The sequence below is a fragment of the Piliocolobus tephrosceles genome, chromosome 16 (genome assembly GCF_002776525.5).
Source record: "Piliocolobus tephrosceles isolate RC106 chromosome 16, ASM277652v3, whole genome shotgun sequence".
Taxonomy (NCBI): domain Eukaryota; kingdom Metazoa; phylum Chordata; class Mammalia; order Primates; family Cercopithecidae; genus Piliocolobus; species Piliocolobus tephrosceles.
Genome location: NC_045449.1, coordinates 49,432,474 through 49,449,696, shown reverse-complemented (window position 1 = coordinate 49,449,696; position 17,223 = coordinate 49,432,474). Strand labels below are relative to the sequence as shown.

At 53.0% G+C, this 17,223-nt stretch overlaps 1 protein-coding gene across 1 annotated transcript; it reads left to right on the top strand.

Annotated features, from left to right (window-relative positions):
• The first annotated feature begins 536 nt into the window (after positions 1-536).
• On the top strand, positions 537-12,299 carry CCR7 (C-C motif chemokine receptor 7). Its single transcript, XM_023204200.1, has 3 exons — positions 537-621; positions 7,118-7,167; positions 10,245-12,299. Exons 1-3 carry the CDS (start codon positions 612-614, stop codon positions 11,319-11,321), a joined length of 1,137 nt encoding a protein of 378 aa, XP_023059968.1. The 5' UTR covers positions 537-611; the 3' UTR covers positions 11,322-12,299.
• The last annotated feature ends 4,924 nt before the right edge of the window (positions 12,300-17,223 follow it).

The following is a 17,223-nucleotide window of genomic DNA, read 5'->3' as shown; positions in this document are numbered from 1 at the left end:
GGGGGGGGGGAGGGGAGGGGAAGGGAGGGGAGGGAGGGGAGGGGAGGGGAGGGGGAGGGGGAGAAAAAAGATACATTGTGGCATGTCTTCCCTTTTACCTGTCATTATGTGTCAGTGCCTCCCATTGGCCTAAACAACCCAGAAGCCAGAGGGAAAGCCATTTGGGACTATATTCCATTGTGACTCTGAGCAAAGCAAGGGAAGGATGGGGACACTTCTTTCACACATCTCTGACTCCCCAACATCTAACCATGGCCTGGCATGTCATATTCATGCTATAAATATTTGTTGAATCAATAAATGGCCCCTCATCTAGATTCTGCCAGGCAGCACGGGGGGCTTTTTGAATGTAAATGACCTGATGATTCAGGATCCTATGACCAGCGACTGTCACCCTCTGTCATCTTTCTTCTGCCCCTTTATCTCTGAAGGCACTGAAGGGACCCTGCGTGAGTCAGGGAGGGCTTGGGGGAGGAGCAAGAGTGGGAGGGGCAGGGAAGAGGGTGGCTTTCTGACAACTTAAAAGGGGCTCAAACCACTTCCTCCCCAGACAGGGGTAGCGCGAGGCCGGGCACAGCCTTCCTGTGTGATTTTACCGCCCAGAGAGCGTCATGGACCTGGGTAAGTGAGCCTCTTCATGTGAGAAGGAACAGTACCAGGGTCTTGGACACCCAGACTGACCATGGAATGGGGGTGGAGGATGCGGGTGGAGCGCATAGGGGTGGCTTCCTGGAGAAATCAGTTCTGATTTGGTGGGCATTGGAAGCTACTTCCAGAGAATGCCCCCTACTGTCCCAGGAGGGGTGCACCTGCCCTTTCAAACCTGGGGAAGGGGTCAGCCTTTTGTGCCAGTGGGGACAAGGGAGGGGCCGAGATCATGTCTTTCTAAAATAGCAGGGACATAAGAGAGTGGCGGAGCTGGGCTTGGTGGTCTGGCAGAACCTGTTCTCATCATGAGGGTGATAGGTTAGGCCCTCTGGGACCTCTGGGGACAGGTTTCAACAGAGAAATTCTCCCTAGAGAGCTTAGGACCTTCTACCCACTCTCTGATTCCCACCTTTCTCCCGTGCCGAATATTCGTATACCTGTCCACTTGGGGTCATGAGGAGATGCAAATGAAAGGTGACTGAGTTGTGAGAATGGTGCAGTGCATTGCAAATGCAAGCTCTGGTTGCTTTCTCTCTGCTGCACATCCCACCGGCTTTGCTCTGGCTTTGCTGTTACCTCTTGCAAGTTAAGGAGTGGGCAGGCAACATGGAATGGGATGGCAAGGGGCACTGAGCTTGGAGAAATCATAGCCAGGCCTTCAGCACAGCCCGTGCCCCTGAGCAAACCTCACACACTCTGCCCTGGCAGACAATTCTACTCTTTAGAAAGCCCTTTCTCGGGTCTAACCTCCGTCTTGACTAGAAGGGGTCCAGGGGAAGTGCTGAGGGTGTTCATCCAGCTCCAGACACCTCCTTTATAAATCTCAGCTGTGGAGTCAGACCAGGCTGAGGCTAAGAAGACCAGGTTCCTAGATGGCTTGTCTCACCAGCAAGCAATGCACCACGGCGGCCTCAAAGCCGCAAGGGGTTGGCTTTAAAAAGTGAAGGTTCCCTGGTGCTGTCCTCGCACCCCTCCTCGCCACACCACAGCCTCCTTGATTTCATCTCTTCCTTCCCCGTCTGCCCCAAACCCTGGGTCTGGACCCAGCAAACAGCTGTGAAAGGGTTAAAGTGGTCACCCCCACCCACTGACTATGAACTCCCAAAAGGCAGGTTCAGATGCTTTGAGGATGTGAGGAGAAAACATCTGTGGAATGAATGAATACATTGTATCAAGAACTCAGTAGAGTTTAGTTTTTGAAAATCTCTTCCAAATGCCTCATTTCCCAGCCCATCTACCCTTAAATCCCACTCCCCAGCACTCCACCCCCCGTCACCCTCTCCATCACAATCCCAGAATACAGACGTCATCCACAGAAGACCCTGCTCCAGCCTTTCATATTGGCCTCCAGGAAGGAAACCAAGCAGTGCCCAGTGGCGTGCTGCTGGGTGTTTGAAAAGCAGCTCCCCAGGGTGGAGCACTGGTAACTGCCTCCAGGGTGGAGGGAAAGTCCTGAATTTGTAGTGCTTGCCACCTTCCATGGGGTAAATTCTCCCGCCCTGGCTGATTGATTTCAAGCCATCCACATGACTGAACAGGGGGTTGGGAAGATGTGCGCAGTGTCTTGCCCCAGACTAGGTTTGGGGGTGCTAGACTCCTAGGCTTTGATGCAGGGAGAGAGGGTAATCTCTGGTCCAGGAGGAAGGGATGTTCTTGCCACTTCACTCAACTTGAGACAGCCCCAACGGTCAAACCCGAAATACTGGTAGGAGGGGAAGCCACTGACAAGCTTTGCTCAAAACGGGCTCTGGGCCGTTGATGGGGTGGGTGGGCCTCGGAGGATCTGTTGTTCTGCTCTTCATCTGCCCAGCAAGGAGCAAGAGGTGGGTGAGGAGACAGGGTTTCTGTTACACAAAGTGAAAACTCTAAAGCGGGGCTGAGCTGGCCTTTTTCACGGTTTGAATGAGCAGCTCCGAGGCACCCTCCCCACCTTCGAGCAACGAGACCAAAGATCTTTCATAGTTCTCAAAAGCAAAGCAAGGGAAAAATGAACCCATGAGAGACATGTGCCTCACAGCTCAGACACAAATGCTGGCAAAGGGGGATGCTGAAGCTAATTCAAGGCCAGTTTCTCGCCTGCCAGAAACTTGGCTGGGGAGGAGAGGAACATTGCAGCCTGGGGTCGCTGTTGGAAAAATCTCTCTGCTTTGCTTGGGACATTCCGTCAACTCTTATTGTTTGAGGGATTCAGGGATGACCAGTCTGGTGGGGAGAGTGACACATATGTCACGAAGCCACTGCAGCAGAGTGAGATACAGCATTGACCGGGGCAAGGGCAAGACAAGAAGGGAAGAGTGAACCTGGATCAGAGAGGTATTTAAGGTGGGTTTTGAAGGGTGTGTAGGAGTTGTCAAGCAAACAAGGAGCCACAAGGGGCCAAGGATGTGGCAGGAAAGGCAAACTCCATTGCCATCAGAGGCTAACAACGTAAAAGAGGGAAGGGGCATAAGGTGCGGGAAGTGGAGGGGAGTAGAGTAACCCAGAGGGTGAATGTCCCACCTAAAGGCATTCAAATCCATTATTTCAAAAACCCCACGCTGCCAAGGAGAGTGTCCTGGGGACTAAGGCTGCAGCCATGTAGATGGTCAGCTGAGACCACAGTAACAGAGACAAGAAGGAAGCAAGCGGAGGGGAGGATGGAGTAGCTGGCCATGCCAAGGAGGAAGATGGGGAGGAAGGACGCAGGCACAGGAGACCCAATCCTTAAAACGTGGTACAGAATGCCTAAGGAATTCGGACTTTATCCTGAAAACAATAGGGAAACATCAAAGATTTTTATTTTTCAAGTAGGTGAATTAAAGGATGAGATTTGTATTTTGGAAGGAGTTCTGTGGCAGCAAAGCAGCAGCAAAGCCCTGTGTCAGAACAGAGGTGGGGCCAGCTCTGTTGGGGGCTGGGATGTTGGGGGATGGAAGCAGGAAGCACTGGTGGCCAGTGGGGCATGGGGAGCAAAGATTCCCTTCATGCTCCATGGAGCGTCCTAGACACAGCAGACTCATCAGAAACGCAGCCTGATGCAGTAGCAAGAGCCCAAACCTTGCTGTCCTGTTCAAATCTCAGGTCCCTCTCTTAGCAGCTGTGTGGCCCCAGCCATTTGGCTTAATCTCTCTGGGCCTCTATTTTCTGGAATCTAGGATGAGGATCACCAGGGTGGCTCATGAGATGTTATGAGGGAAAGACACATACAGACCCAGTGATAGCAGAGAAGGATGGTTAGGAGTGTGGTTTCTGGAGTTGGAGGGTTTCAAATTCTGCTCCCCTGCTGGCCATTGTGTGACTCTGAGAAAGTTACTTGCTGTGTTTCAGTTTCTTCGTTGGTAAACGGGGTTAATAGTAGCACCTACCTCATGGGGCTTTTGAGAGGATGAAATGAGACCATACGTGCAGACAGCCTGGCGCGCAGTGAGAGCTCAGTGAATATGAACTATCTCATTAGACACAGCAGTTGATAACATAGAAACTGCAAGATCTATCCGGCTCTCACCCATCCGTACGTACTGTCTGAAAGTGGATTCCCCAGATCTCTGGACCTCTAAGCACCTCCCTGCTTCTCCTCTCTCTCCCCTATCCAAAAGAGAGAGAGAGAGAGGGAGAGAGAGAGAAGGTGTGTTGGCAGGTGAGGAAGTTCAGAGAGGAAAAAGCTTGGGGTGACTCTTGGGGAGAGCTAACTGGGCAACTGTGATTTCCTGGGCAGTCTGGAGGACCTGGAACAATGTGGGGATGGAAGTTCATGGTTTGGAGGTGGGGGCAGCCAGCCAATAATTATCTTTCCTAGATGGGGAGTCTCTCATGTTGGGGGCTCAGGTTGGAGTTCTAGGGAATTTTCATGATGATCATTACTGAAAACTCAAGAACTCAGAAAATACCCAACATCTAGGTCAACCACTCCTTAGCCCCAGAGATTCCCAAGTTCATTGGTCTCCCCCAAGCTGCTGCCCCAGACCAGTTGCTTTATGACTTTGCAACAGGCAGGGATGATTTGACTCATGGCCACTGACCAGGCTCCCTTTTGCCACAGATGAGAGTTCCCCTAAGTTTCCCTGTGATGTTTCTTGAAAACCACCTGTTATGGACCTACAAGATCCTTGCTCATCCACCTCCTCCAAAGCACCTGGAACGAGAACTCACGGGCACACACGCCAGCACTCCCCCAATTCCCCTGCCCTGACAGGAACAGCAGAAGTGGGACAGTGCCCAGGAGAGGGGTTATCAACGGAGTAAAACAGAAACAAAGTTCTTGCTACTCAGATCTCACCCGTTGTGACTTATCAAACTTTGAGGTTTCTCGTTTCTCCCTGACAGTCAGAGCGGGCTTTCTCTAGAGTAACTGAAAGACATTTACGTGTTTAAAGCAACCTCGAGACTCGACCTCTGGATGAGTCAGTGGAGGATGGGCAGACCATTGAACCCTGAAGAGTGTGGTTGGGTATAAACATGTGGACTTAAACTCAGGAGCTCAGGGGTAATTCAGTGAGAAAGGAGAATGAGGGGTGTGGTGGGGAGCTCTGTTGCCACAGGGTCCAATCCCAGCAGGACTGCAAATGCCTGAGCCCAGGCTGGGAACGAGGGGACAGTGGCTGCTTGTCCCCAGAACAGAAAATGCAGCTAGGAAGCCCACTTTGAGTGGACAGTGGAGGACTGGACTGCCAGACCAAGCACTAAGGGCTTCATCCTCAGGGATGGTTAGAGCCCCTAAGGATTTAGGAGGAAGGTGAGGTGGGGACTGGCATCAGAGCTAAGCTTTAGGAAGATATGTCTAGCAGTAGTGTGCAGGATAATTTGCTCAAGGCAGGAGAAATACCTATTTATTTATGTAGCCCGATGCAGTCTCTCCTTCCCAGAGGAACTCCCAAGCCCAGAATCCCCGGCTTTACACACTTTCCGGGGAACACATTAACAACTGCAACCTGGGTGCCATGCAGGGAGGTCTCCAGCAGGTGGTGCTGTGGCCAAGGACACGGAAGTGCCAGGCTCTCACTGCTTCCCCAGCCTCCGTAGGGCCCCCAGCCTCCAGGAGAAGGTGCCTTAAACAGGTTCCCACGCATTTCCTAGCCCTATTGAAGTTGGAGCTGTCACGGTCCTGCCTTCACTTGTGGCATTGCAGTTACTGACTCTCCAGTTGGCCAGGCCCTACCTAGCTGGGACCCGAGGGTCAGGATACGGGAAGAGGGCTACCGACGCCCTGACTTGTCGGTAAGCTAAGACGTCTAGGCAAATTACTTTGTCAACTGTCCTCGCTGCTCAGCCTCAAGAAGAAATAAGTTCCTGATGGCCCTGAGGCTCAGTCACAAAACCAAACTGAGCACATCCGGGCCTTGTGCTAAGCCAGGATCCCCTTCTGCTGCTCAGACCCCAGACCCCAGGAAGCCTCCTGACTTCCAGAACACGTCCCTTCCCAAAGCTGACCCTGTTCCCCCTTCCACCTGCCCCCCCAAGCCTAGGTTAGAAAACAAGTTAAAGGAGAGAAAGTGTGTGCAGGCACTTCAGTTAAGCAAAAAAATAAAGAAAGAAGTCGTGACATCAGGAAAGAGTCCTTCCCCGACACTGCCACAGGACAGCATCCCCTCTGTGTCCTCTCGGGCCATCTTGATGCCCTCTCCCTTAGAAAAAGGACAGGCATTCATTTACTTGTCATTCGTGTATTTATTCATCATTCATGTATGCATCATTCGTATATTCGTCAGCACGCAATTGTGGGACACCTCCTCAATTCTGGGCCTGCACAAGATAAAAGGGAAGGGATCTCTGCCCCAAAGGCAGGCCAAGGGTGTGGGCCCAGTGGACCAACAGTCAGTGCTGAATGAATGTCATTTCAGTAACGGGGTGTTGTGGAGCTAGTGGGGCCCTGAGGCAGTCTCCATCACTGCGGACCAGTAACCTCATCCCTCTACCCAGCCTGTGGGGTCGTCCTCCTTCCTCAGCTCGCCTCCCTCAGGAGACACTCGAGTCTGGCTTTATGCACATGTGGCTGCCCATTCACCTGGAGGCCAGGAAAATGCTCCTGGGCCAGTAGCTGCCAGCACCAAAGCAAGGCTGGAAATGTGTGCACCCACCCCACGACCTCGTAGCTTTGCTGCCTCGTCCCACATCACGTGGAGTGGGAGGAGGCACTCAGACCCACCAACCAAGCTCAGTCTTGAGGGGTGGTCTGGGCTAGAAAGACTTCCCAGCTCGAGGAAGCAGCCTAGATGGGCCAAGACAGGGGGTCGGGGGGGCTGCCCTGCATTCTGATGCTGCTTCTTTCCAGGACCTGGGAGTGGAGGAGGACGAGAAGGAGGTGAGGACAGTGATGCCGGGCAGTGGGCCAGGTGTTCAAAGGCACAATCTGGTTCTGATGTTCTCTTTCAGCAAACACAGTGCCTGGAGCTTGAGAGGAAAGTTCCCAGCAGCGTCTCCCCCTCCACTGCTTTCTTTAATAATAAAGACTTGTCCCTGCCAAGCAATAACTTTCTCGCCTTGTCTCCTACAGGGAAACCAATGAAAAACGTGCTGGTGGTGGCTCTCCTTGTCATTTTCCAGGTGAGGTTCCCTGCCAAGGAAAGCTCTGTTCCCTTCTCCACACGGCCTCCCAAGTCAGGGGTTTAGTGGAGGAACTGGGCATTTGCTAGAAGATACAAGACCCAGACATAAGCCTGCCTGCCATTCATTAAGCTAATGGCTGCCCCCTCACCATCTGCTGAGTGACCCTGGAGAGCCACAGATGTTCTCTGGACTTCCTGTGCTCCATTTAGATTAAAACATGGGGGAAAATAACTTGCCACCTTCCCCATCCCACCTCCAATCTCCCTGCCCAGGAGACAGAAACATGAGAATTCTCTTAGAGAGAAGAGCTGCAAAAATGGTTACTGGGTTTTGTGCATGTGTGCTGAGAAAATCACCCTGGATCTGGAGATCTTGTTACTATCCTATCGCCCCAAGGTTATCTCTTTCCAACCTTCACCCAAAGGCTCCCCTCGCAGCCCCCTTTTTCTTTGGTGAAATAGAGACCCATCTGGCCTCCCTGGCAGGGGAGGGAAGAGAGGATGGGGCCCTAGGGATGGGGAGAGGGGTGGATCAGCACATACTTTACAGCAGGCCTGAACTCGGCAGGAACAAAGACCCTCACTTTACAAAGTCCTTGTTTCTCAATCCAGAAACAGACAGAAAGTGTACCTCACCAAGTGCCAAAATTAGAGGAAACCGTAACTCACAGAGTCAACTTTCCCCCATTTGTTAGATGTGGGAGCTCAGAGTGGGGTTGGGGAGTCCAGCTGAGGCCAGAGCTAGAGAGTCAGTACTTCAGAATTCCGCTCATCCCCAGGTCTGGAGGCCAGAGGGGCAACTTTCCAGAAGCTCAGGCCAGAGGCAGGCCCCAAACTGGGCACTCTTCCCAAAACCCCATCCCAGAGGCCCCCCGGAGCCTGGGCTGCAGCCCACAGCCTGGCCCCCTTCCCTATCACCACTCCCTCCTCTCTCTCCCCTGTCTCCAGGACTCTGGGGGGCCGTATTGCTGGCAGTGGAGGCTGGAAGGTTGGGGCGGGGAGGAGGACAGCTGAGGCTCATTCCTCCCTTTCACTTGAGGAGGGGGTGCTCAGACAGGGCAGGATGTGGTGGGGCTGTGGGCTGCAGAGGCAGTGAGGCTGGAGGAGGGGGAATTATAAAACAGGAACAAGGTTCAAGAGGAGACGGGAAGGCAGGACTGCATGATGAAGAGTGCACTTCATAGATGCCGGGAATACTGCCCTCCAGGAAGCCTGAGACGCCCTCATGTCCAGGGACCCCGAGTCTAAGGCCTTGGACTGTAACCATGGCTGGGCCAATGGCAGCAGCCTCCTTCAGGGCTCCCAGGCTGCAGCCATGCCCAGGAGAGGGAAGAGGGGTTGCCACTAACTTTTGGTCTCAGGCTAGCAATGCCCAAAGAAAAGGCTCCTGGACATCATTTTGTGCTCACCCTGTTCCCGAGCACGACAGTGATGAATCCAGAACTTGGATGTGAAAAAGAGATAGAGACACGATGCGGTGAACCCCTCCAGCACAAACGTGTAGAAACCCATCGTCGCTGAGCTGCTGAATCTGGTTCCTGGAGATAGAACCACGAGCCTCGCGAGGCTGGTCCTCCAGCCCAGCTCCCTGCCCTGCACGAGCCCGTCCATCGCTGTGCGCAGAGCTGCGGGCAGGCATGGGCCCCCTCCTTCATTGATAAAATCACAGCAGGCTGCTGAACCTTCACCCGGCCCTGCAGACAGGCTAAAAAAAGCTCCAGCAGCTGAGTCCTGCTGATTGGGATCTGCCGGAAGAGATGCGAGGAAGAGAGAGGCAGAGAGGTGGGGGGAGAGGGCGGGAGCAGAGGGAGAGTGGGAGATGAGAGCCGCGCTTCCTTCCAGGGACACAGCTGCTGAGGAGGCCTCGCCTCCACCCCTGTGGCCCATCATCCATTCACAGTCTTTATGGCACCTGGGCTCACGTTGCCTGAGCTCCTGCTGGGTGCTAAGAGGGGGCCCCAGGATCTAGAGTCTCTCCAGGTCACCCACGACCCGTGATCACAGCAGTTGGCCCCAAACCCAACGCTTCATGGCCTCAAAATGGGAGCACTTGCCCTCCTCTCTTCTCACTCCAGCCCCTCCTCAACCTTGACCCCCAGGTGGATTTTCCCCCTAAAGCTGAGGTCTTTTGTAAGCCCCCTGGAAAACTCCGCCAAGTTCTAAAGGAGGGTCAAGAAGAAAGACACATGTTCCCACTCTCACAGAGCTCCCCGAGGGCAAAATTAAAGCTCCATGGGGAGGAAATGGTGCTGGAACCTGGGCTAGGTACCTTACAGCAACCATGTGAAGAAAATAGGATTCATCTCCATTTCACAGAAGAGAAAACTGAGGCTCCGAGAGAGAGAGAGAGAGAGAGAGAGAGAGAGAGTTTAACCAGCTCAAGGCTCATCTGGGCTCCCAGAGCCCCACCAATTTCCAGTCCCCTGTCAGCACATGTAGAGTCTCTCAGACTTGGCAAAATCAGCCACTTGCTACTTATTAGCAGAACTGTAGAATCTCAGGCCTCACCTCAGCCTACTGATTTAGGATAGACAGGTGCACAGGATTAACCAGGTGATGTGTATTGGAGTTAAAATTTGAGAAGCACTGATTTCAAACCAAAGAATCACCTGGAGACTTTAGGCAACCACAGATTCCTAAGCCCATCACCTGAGATTCTGGTTCAGCATTCTCAAGTGGGGCCTGAGAATTTGCATCCCTAACAAGTTCCCAGGTGACGCTGTGATACTGATGATGTGGCCCTCACAATGAAACCACTATTCCTCCCACCTGGGCAACATGGCAAAATCCCACCTCCACTAAAAATACAAAAATTCGCTGGGTTTGGTAGCGTAAGGCTGTGGTCCCAGCTACTCAGGAGGCTGAAGTGGGAGGATCACCTGAGCCTGGAGAGGCTGAGGCTGCAGGGAGCCCTGATTGCACCACTGCACTCCAGCCTGGGCAACTGAGTGAGACCATGTCTCAAGAAAAAAAAAAAAAAAAAGAAAGAGAAACCATTGCTCTAGGCTAAATCCCAGTCAGAGTTGGAGCCACTCAGCTAACCTGGCCTGTTTGCCCTCATTTCCTTCCCTGAAGGTATGCCTGTGTCAAGATGAGGTCACAGACGATTACATCGGAGACAACACCACAGTGGACTACACTTTGTTCGAGTCTTTATGCTCCAAGAAGGATGTGCGGAACTTTAAAGCCTGGTTCCTCCCTCTCATGTACTCCATCATTTGTTTCGTGGGCCTACTGGGCAACGGACTGGTCGTGCTGACCTATATCTATTTCAAGAGGCTCAAGACCATGACCGATACCTACCTGCTCAACCTGGCGGTGGCAGACATCCTCTTCCTCCTGACCCTTCCCTTCTGGGCCTACAGCGCGGCCAAGTCCTGGGTCTTTGGTGTCCACTTTTGCAAGCTCATCTTTGCCATCTACAAGATGAGCTTCTTCAGCGGCATGCTCCTACTTCTTTGCATCAGCATTGACCGCTATGTGGCCATCGTCCAGGCAGTCTCAGCTCACCGCCACCGTGCCCGTGTCCTCCTCATCAGCAAGCTGTCCTGTGTGGGCATCTGGATACTAGCTACAGTGCTCTCCATCCCGGAGCTCCTGTACAGCGGCCTCCAGAGGAGCAACAGTGAGCAAGCGATGCGATGCTCTCTCATCACAGAGCATGTGGAGGCCTTTATCACCATCCAAGTGGCCCAGATGGTGATCGGCTTTCTGGTCCCCCTGCTGGCCATGAGCTTCTGTTACCTTGTCATCATCCGCACCCTGCTCCAGGCGCGCAACTTTGAGCGCAACAAGGCCATCAAGGTGATCATCGCCGTGGTCGTGGTCTTTATCGTCTTCCAGCTGCCCTACAATGGGGTGGTCCTGGCCCAGACGGTGGCCAACTTCAACATCACCAGCAGCACCTGTGAGCTCAGTAAGCAGCTCAACATCGCCTACGACGTCACCTACAGCCTGGCCTGCGTCCGCTGCTGCGTCAACCCTTTCTTGTACGCCTTCATCGGCGTCAAGTTCCGCAACGACCTCTTCAAGCTCTTCAAGGACCTGGGCTGCCTCAGCCAGGAGCAGCTCCGGCAGTGGTCTTCCTGTCGGCACATCCGGCGCTCCTCCATGAGCGTGGAGGCCGAGACCACCACCACCTTCTCCCCATAGGCGACTCTTCTGCCTGGACTAGAGAGGGACCTCTCCCAGGGTCCCTGGGGTGGGGACAGGGAGCAGATGTAATGACTCAGGACATCCCCCTGCCAAAAGCTGCTCAGGGAAAAGCAGCTCTCCCTCAGAGTAGAAGCCCCTGCTCCAGAAAATAGCTTCACCCCAGTCCCAGCTACCTCAACCAACGCTGAAAAAAGACAGGGCTGATAAGCTAACACCAGACAGACAACACTGGGAAACAGAGGCTATTATTGTCCCCTAAACCAAATACTGAAAGTGAAAGTCCAGAAACGGTTCCCACCTGCTGGGGTGAAGGGGCCGAGGAGGGTGAGTGCGAGGAGTGTGGGAGTGGCCTGATGAGCCCTCTGAATGAGCCTTCTTCCGGCCTCCCGCAGACTCAAATGCTCAGACCAGCTCTTCCGAAAACCAGGCCTTGTCTCCAAGACCGGAGATAGTGGGGAGACTTCTTGGCTTGGTGAGGAAAAGCGGACATCAGCTGGTCAGACGAACTCTCTGAACCCCTCCATCCATCACTTTCTCCACCGTCCTCCGAGCCAGCAGGAATGGCGGCTGCCATGCCGCCCTAAAAGCACACTCATTCCCTCACTTGCCGCGGTGCTCTCCCAGGCTCTCAACAGGGGAGAGCGTGGTGTTTCCTGCAGGCCAGGCCAGCTGCCTCTGCTTAACCAAAGCCACGCTCTGGGCTCCAGAGTGGGGATGACATGCACTCAGCTCTTGGCTCCACTGGGATGGGAGGAGAGGACAGAGAAATGTCAAAGGCGGGGAGGGTGACAGTGGCCACCCAAGGCCCACGAGCTTGTTCTTTGTTCTTTGTCACAGGGACTGAAAACCTCTCCTCATGTTCTGCTTTCGATTCGTTAAGAGAGCAATATTTTACCCACACACAAATAAAGTTTTCCCTTGAGGAAACAACAGCTTTAAAAGAAAAAGAAAAAAAAGTCTTTGGTAAATGGCAAATGAGTGTCTTTGTTCTGCAGTCCCCCACACCCCACCCGACCGTCCCCTCTCCCCTCCTCCCTGCCCTCCCCCAGGCCTCGTTTCTTAGAGATGCTCAGAACCACAGAGGTTCTTAGCTCAGGAATGCTGTGAGCCCATGCGGTGACAGAGGACCAAGACGCTAAAAGGTAGAAAGAGGTCGAGGACAGGAGGTCCATCCTACAAATACCCTTCCAGAGTTCATGGGATAGGCCCCAAGCCTGCGCAGTCAGCACTGAACCGGACATGCCGATCCTACTGCAGCTTTGGGAAGACCACGTTGTCCAGGTAACCTCGATACCTGGGGACTCTGCGTTTAGCAGCTCTTGCACACTGGCCTACTCACCTGTCCCAGCTCAGCCCAGAACCAGAGCCCTTGACCTTTTGCCAGCCCCTTAGACTCTGAAAGCTGGGGTTTGGAGGGAGGGCCTTTCTGTGGGCTCAGAGACCACAGCATGCCAGACCAGGGGGTCAGGGATGGGACCCTTTGCTGGCTGCATGAGAGCTGGAACCACCCATGACGCTCTCTGCTGGCCACTGTAGCAGCAGTGGCCTCCACGGTGTATGTCATAGTCCCTTCCTGCTGCTACAACAAAATGCCACCAATGGAGTAATGTATAAACCATAGAAATGTATTTCTCACAGTTTTAGAGGATGGGAAGTCCAACATTAAGATGCCAACAGATTCAGTGTCTTGTGCAGGCTCTCTCTGCTTCCGAGATGGAGCCTTGCCATGCCCTCTGGAGGGGACAAATGCTGTGTCCTCACATGGTAGAAGAGTGGAAGATCACAATGAGCCGAACTAGTTCCCTCCTGCTCTTTTATTGCTCTAAGAACATTAATCCCATTCACAAGGGTGGAGCCTTCATGACCTAATCACCTCCCAAAGGCTCCCCCAACTTCTCATACCATTGCCTTGGGGTTTATGTTCCAACATATGAATGTTGGAAAGATACATACGTTCAAACCATAGTGTGGCTACCAACTGTGGAGGAGTAGGGAGAGAGGGACAGACATAGGCCCCCACACAGGCCAGGTGTTTATGTCATTTCGTGCCTTGGTGCCCACCCAGAGCCGTGACTTCTGCAAGCCAGAGAGCAGGTCAGTCCAACCTGCAATGCATGGAGAGGGGTCTGAAGGACCCAGAGCTGCAATAGCTCTGGCCTGGGGGGAACTAGAGGGAGGGCTGAGACACTCACGCAATAGGTGATTCCATCAATTTCCCCAAGTGGAAAGAGCCTCATTGAAAATGGAGCTGCCTGGTAATGACGCCCATTCTCTCATCTCGCAAGAACGTGACATTACCCTCCTCCGAGAGATGCACTGGGCTGGAAGGTTTTTAACAAGATTTGTCAGCTGGTCTCCAAGCCGGGAATCGGTGCCCTGAGAGGAATGAGCCTGGCACGGATGCAGTCAGCGTGGAGCAGCGTTTGCAGCAACAGCATTAAATATTAAAAGGCACAGCTGCCACTGTGCGTGAGCGCGCGGCCAACAGGCGATGCCAGCGTGCGTGTGTGTCCCCGAGGGGAACCTGCCAGAGCGCGTGTGCGTGTGGCGCCCGCTGGTGTGGACATCCTAATGAGGTTACCGATGGGAAAACAGTCGGTTCCTGAAGGGGAGGAATGTAACAGCAGTCATGGAAAAGGCAGCCAGGCCAACCGCACAAACGCGCCACCTCAGCTGCAGATACATTTTTCTAGAATAACTGGACATCTCCAAATATTTACAGAGAAAACAAAACCCCCAGCAATGTTCATTCCCTCGAACTGCTGTGTCTCAGAAGTTCTGACCTTGGCTCGGTGCTGGCCTGATCCCTGCTCCCCTGCCCGAGGCTCTCACGTGCCCATCTTGAGCTTGGGGTGACCCCTGGAAAGAAGGAAAAGGCCCCCTGAGAGGCTCACCCAGGGCTTCTCTCTTCTTTTCTTACCCGCTTCATACATCTGCCCCCTCTTCCAGGGTTCACAGCCATGAGCCTTCTCCAGTCACCTGAAATTTCCTTTTCATTTCATCCCCAGGTCCTCGTCTCCCTCATCCTTGCTGGCTGCAACCCCAGGTCAAGCTCAAGGCATTCCCAGGACACAGATCTGCCCTTTCAGCTAGAAGCACCACACCTTTCTCATCACAGACTCACAGAGCTCCAAGGGATCTCAAAGATCAGCTGGGCCAATCCCCCAGTCATTTTCTAGATGGTGAAACTGAGGCCCAGGGGGGAGAAGCTGACTTGCCTGAAGAGGCGTTGCAACGTAGGGATATTGGTTAAACTTGCTTTGGGAGCCTGGGCGTCTGGCAGGGTTGCAGGAGGGTGTGGGGGAGAGCAGAGACTCTGGAGCTCTGCCGACTTGGAGTCTCATCTCTACTGCTTCCCAGCTGTGTGACCTTCAGCTGTTGCTCAACTGCTCTGAGTCTTGGATTTCTCAACTGCAAAATGGAAAGGATTTGTATAAACACTTAGCACAATGCCTGGAATACTGAGTGTGGTGGTAAGGAATGGGGACTTTGCAGCCAGACTGCCTGGTTTGAACCCTGGCTCCACTACCTGGGCTCGTTACTTAGCCTCTCTGTACCTCAGTTTCTTAATCTGTATAATAGGGATATTAATGGTACCTATGTCCTCGGATTGTTGTGGAAGGCAACAAATCCATATATGTAAAATGCTTAGAAAAACTTACATATGCGTTGTTGGTAATCTTTAGGAGATGTTTAAGAAACGGTAACTTTAAAAACAAAAGTTGCTAACCATGAGGAAACCAAGTTCAATTCCTTAGCCCATTTCCATCCCCACAGAATTTATAATTCAAGCTGGAAGGCAATTTAGAGATGAGTGAATCTGGCCTTTCCATCCAGTGTATGGTGAGTCAACTCATGCTCAGAGAGGGAAGCAACTCACCTGAGGGTCTCTCAGGAGCTCTGCAAAGATGCTGGAACTTTAACCTCATTCCCTGGGCTCCTAACCAGAGCTCTTCCCACCGGACCCTGCTGGGCTCATGGGAACATCCCTGCAAATCCACCGTGGCACCCGTCCTCATCCCACGCTGTCTCGTTCTCTCCAGCAGGCACCGTCCATCTTGTCCTTTGATGAGGTCCTTAAGGAGAACTTCCCCTCTCCCCTCTAAATAGTTCCCATCCTTATCACTGAGTCTGGAGAATGAATGAAATACAAAAGAAGTATGGCAGTGGTCCCAAAGGAAATCAGGCAGCTGATATTTTTAAGAAAGGAAGATGGCCCGTCTTCTCTGGGAATGGTTCTCAGTTACATGCCTTTGTTGAGGGTGAACAGTTGGAGGAAAGGAAACAGACCTAAAGGGATTGGCAGGGGAATTAAGGCAAAGGAGAGGGGGGAAGGGCAGGGGGAAGATGGGGCAGGAATGGGTTTTAGGGAATACACACTGGGGGCGGGACTTGAAGCGTATCTTCAGTGTGTAGTCAGATGCCCCTTCCTGCATGCGCGCACACACACACACACACACACACACATAGAGCCTCCCCAGGTCTCCCAGTCTCAGGTGAGGAGAATGGGGCTCTATTAGTCTTAGAGACAGATGGGTCCATGGCCTTCTTTTCAGAGAAGATGGTTAGAAATAGCCATGTTTGGGGCCGGGCGCGGTGGCTCAAGCCTCTAATCCCAGCACTTTGGGAGGCCGAGACGGGCGGATCACGAGGTCAGGAGATCGAGACCATCCTGGCTAACACGGTGAAACCCCGTCTCTACTAAAAAATACAAAAAACTAGCCGGGCGAGGTGGCAGGCGCCTGTAGTCCCAGCTACTCGGGAGGCTGAGGCAGGAGAATGGCGTGAACCTGGGAGGCGGAGCTTGCAGTGAGCTGAGATCCAGCCACTGTACTCCAGCCTGGGCGACAGAGCGAGACTCCGTCTCAAAAAAAAAAAAAAGAAATAGCCATGTTTCTCTGGTCTGAGACCCTAGAGAAACCCCAGGGAGAGTGAAAAAGGTGGGGGGGCTTCTCCCTCAACTCAAAAGAGCAATCCTGTCAGGCTTCAGAAAAGCAAGCCCTCCTAGCGCTCCAACCCACGGAGCAGCTGTCTGAGAAGTCCCAACTCCTCCAGCAGCCACCCCCTCTGTCAGCCACCCCCTCTGTCCCTGCACTTCTCTTGGGCCCAGGCAGAGACACTGACAGGAGTCTGCATACAGAAAAAGCTCCCCAGGCCCTTTTCTGAGGAGAGCTGCTCCAGACTAAGTCAATCTCAGCTGATCTCGTGCGAAGTCAGCAACGCCAGGATGTGAATTCCCCACGGGCTCCTCTCTTTGCGTCTATGCGTGACCCAATTCAGATTCCTCTGCCGCCGTCAGATTCTCTCCTGCCCATATTCACTTTGAGGATGGATATAACCTTATTTCTGTGTGTTGTTCACTAACCCCAGGGAATTCTGTGGCTGGGCTGTCCTACGTGTCACGGTAACCACCACACAGTGTGGCCTCCAGGTTCTCATCTCTGGGTAAATAAACATCTCCTCACAGGCTTGGCCAGGTCTGGACTGGCTCAGTTCCTGCATAATGCAATAGGTCTTGAGGTCAGATATCCGTGCCCACTAGCAAGATGGCAGGTAAGGAGATAGTTCTTGCCCTGAAGTCCTCCTGTGCCTGTGTCAGTTTATTTAGGACAGAATACTTTATATTTGCTCCAAGTAAATAATATCTGACATTGGGAAGCACAACAGATGCAGCGGAGGAGATGCCCCCAAACCATTTCCCAATGTTTAAAAAGAGGCCTGGAAAGGCAAGCTCATTGATCTCATTTGGTTTATGCAACTGCACTCCAGTGACTGAAGCAGAAACCTGATCACGTGTAAAGACGGAACGGTCCAGTCTGCTTCTCAGGCCCACAGGGTGTTTTCTGTGGCCTGGCCCAGGCCTATGGGGAAGCCGGTGCTAGGGGGTCACCTATGCGGA

Coding starts and splice junctions, on each gene's coding strand:
- CCR7 (XM_023204200.1), top strand. Junction 7,168..10,244: donor CTCTCCTTGTCATTTTCCAG/GTGAGGTTCCCT, acceptor CCTTCCCTGAAG/GTATGCCTGTGTCAAGATGA.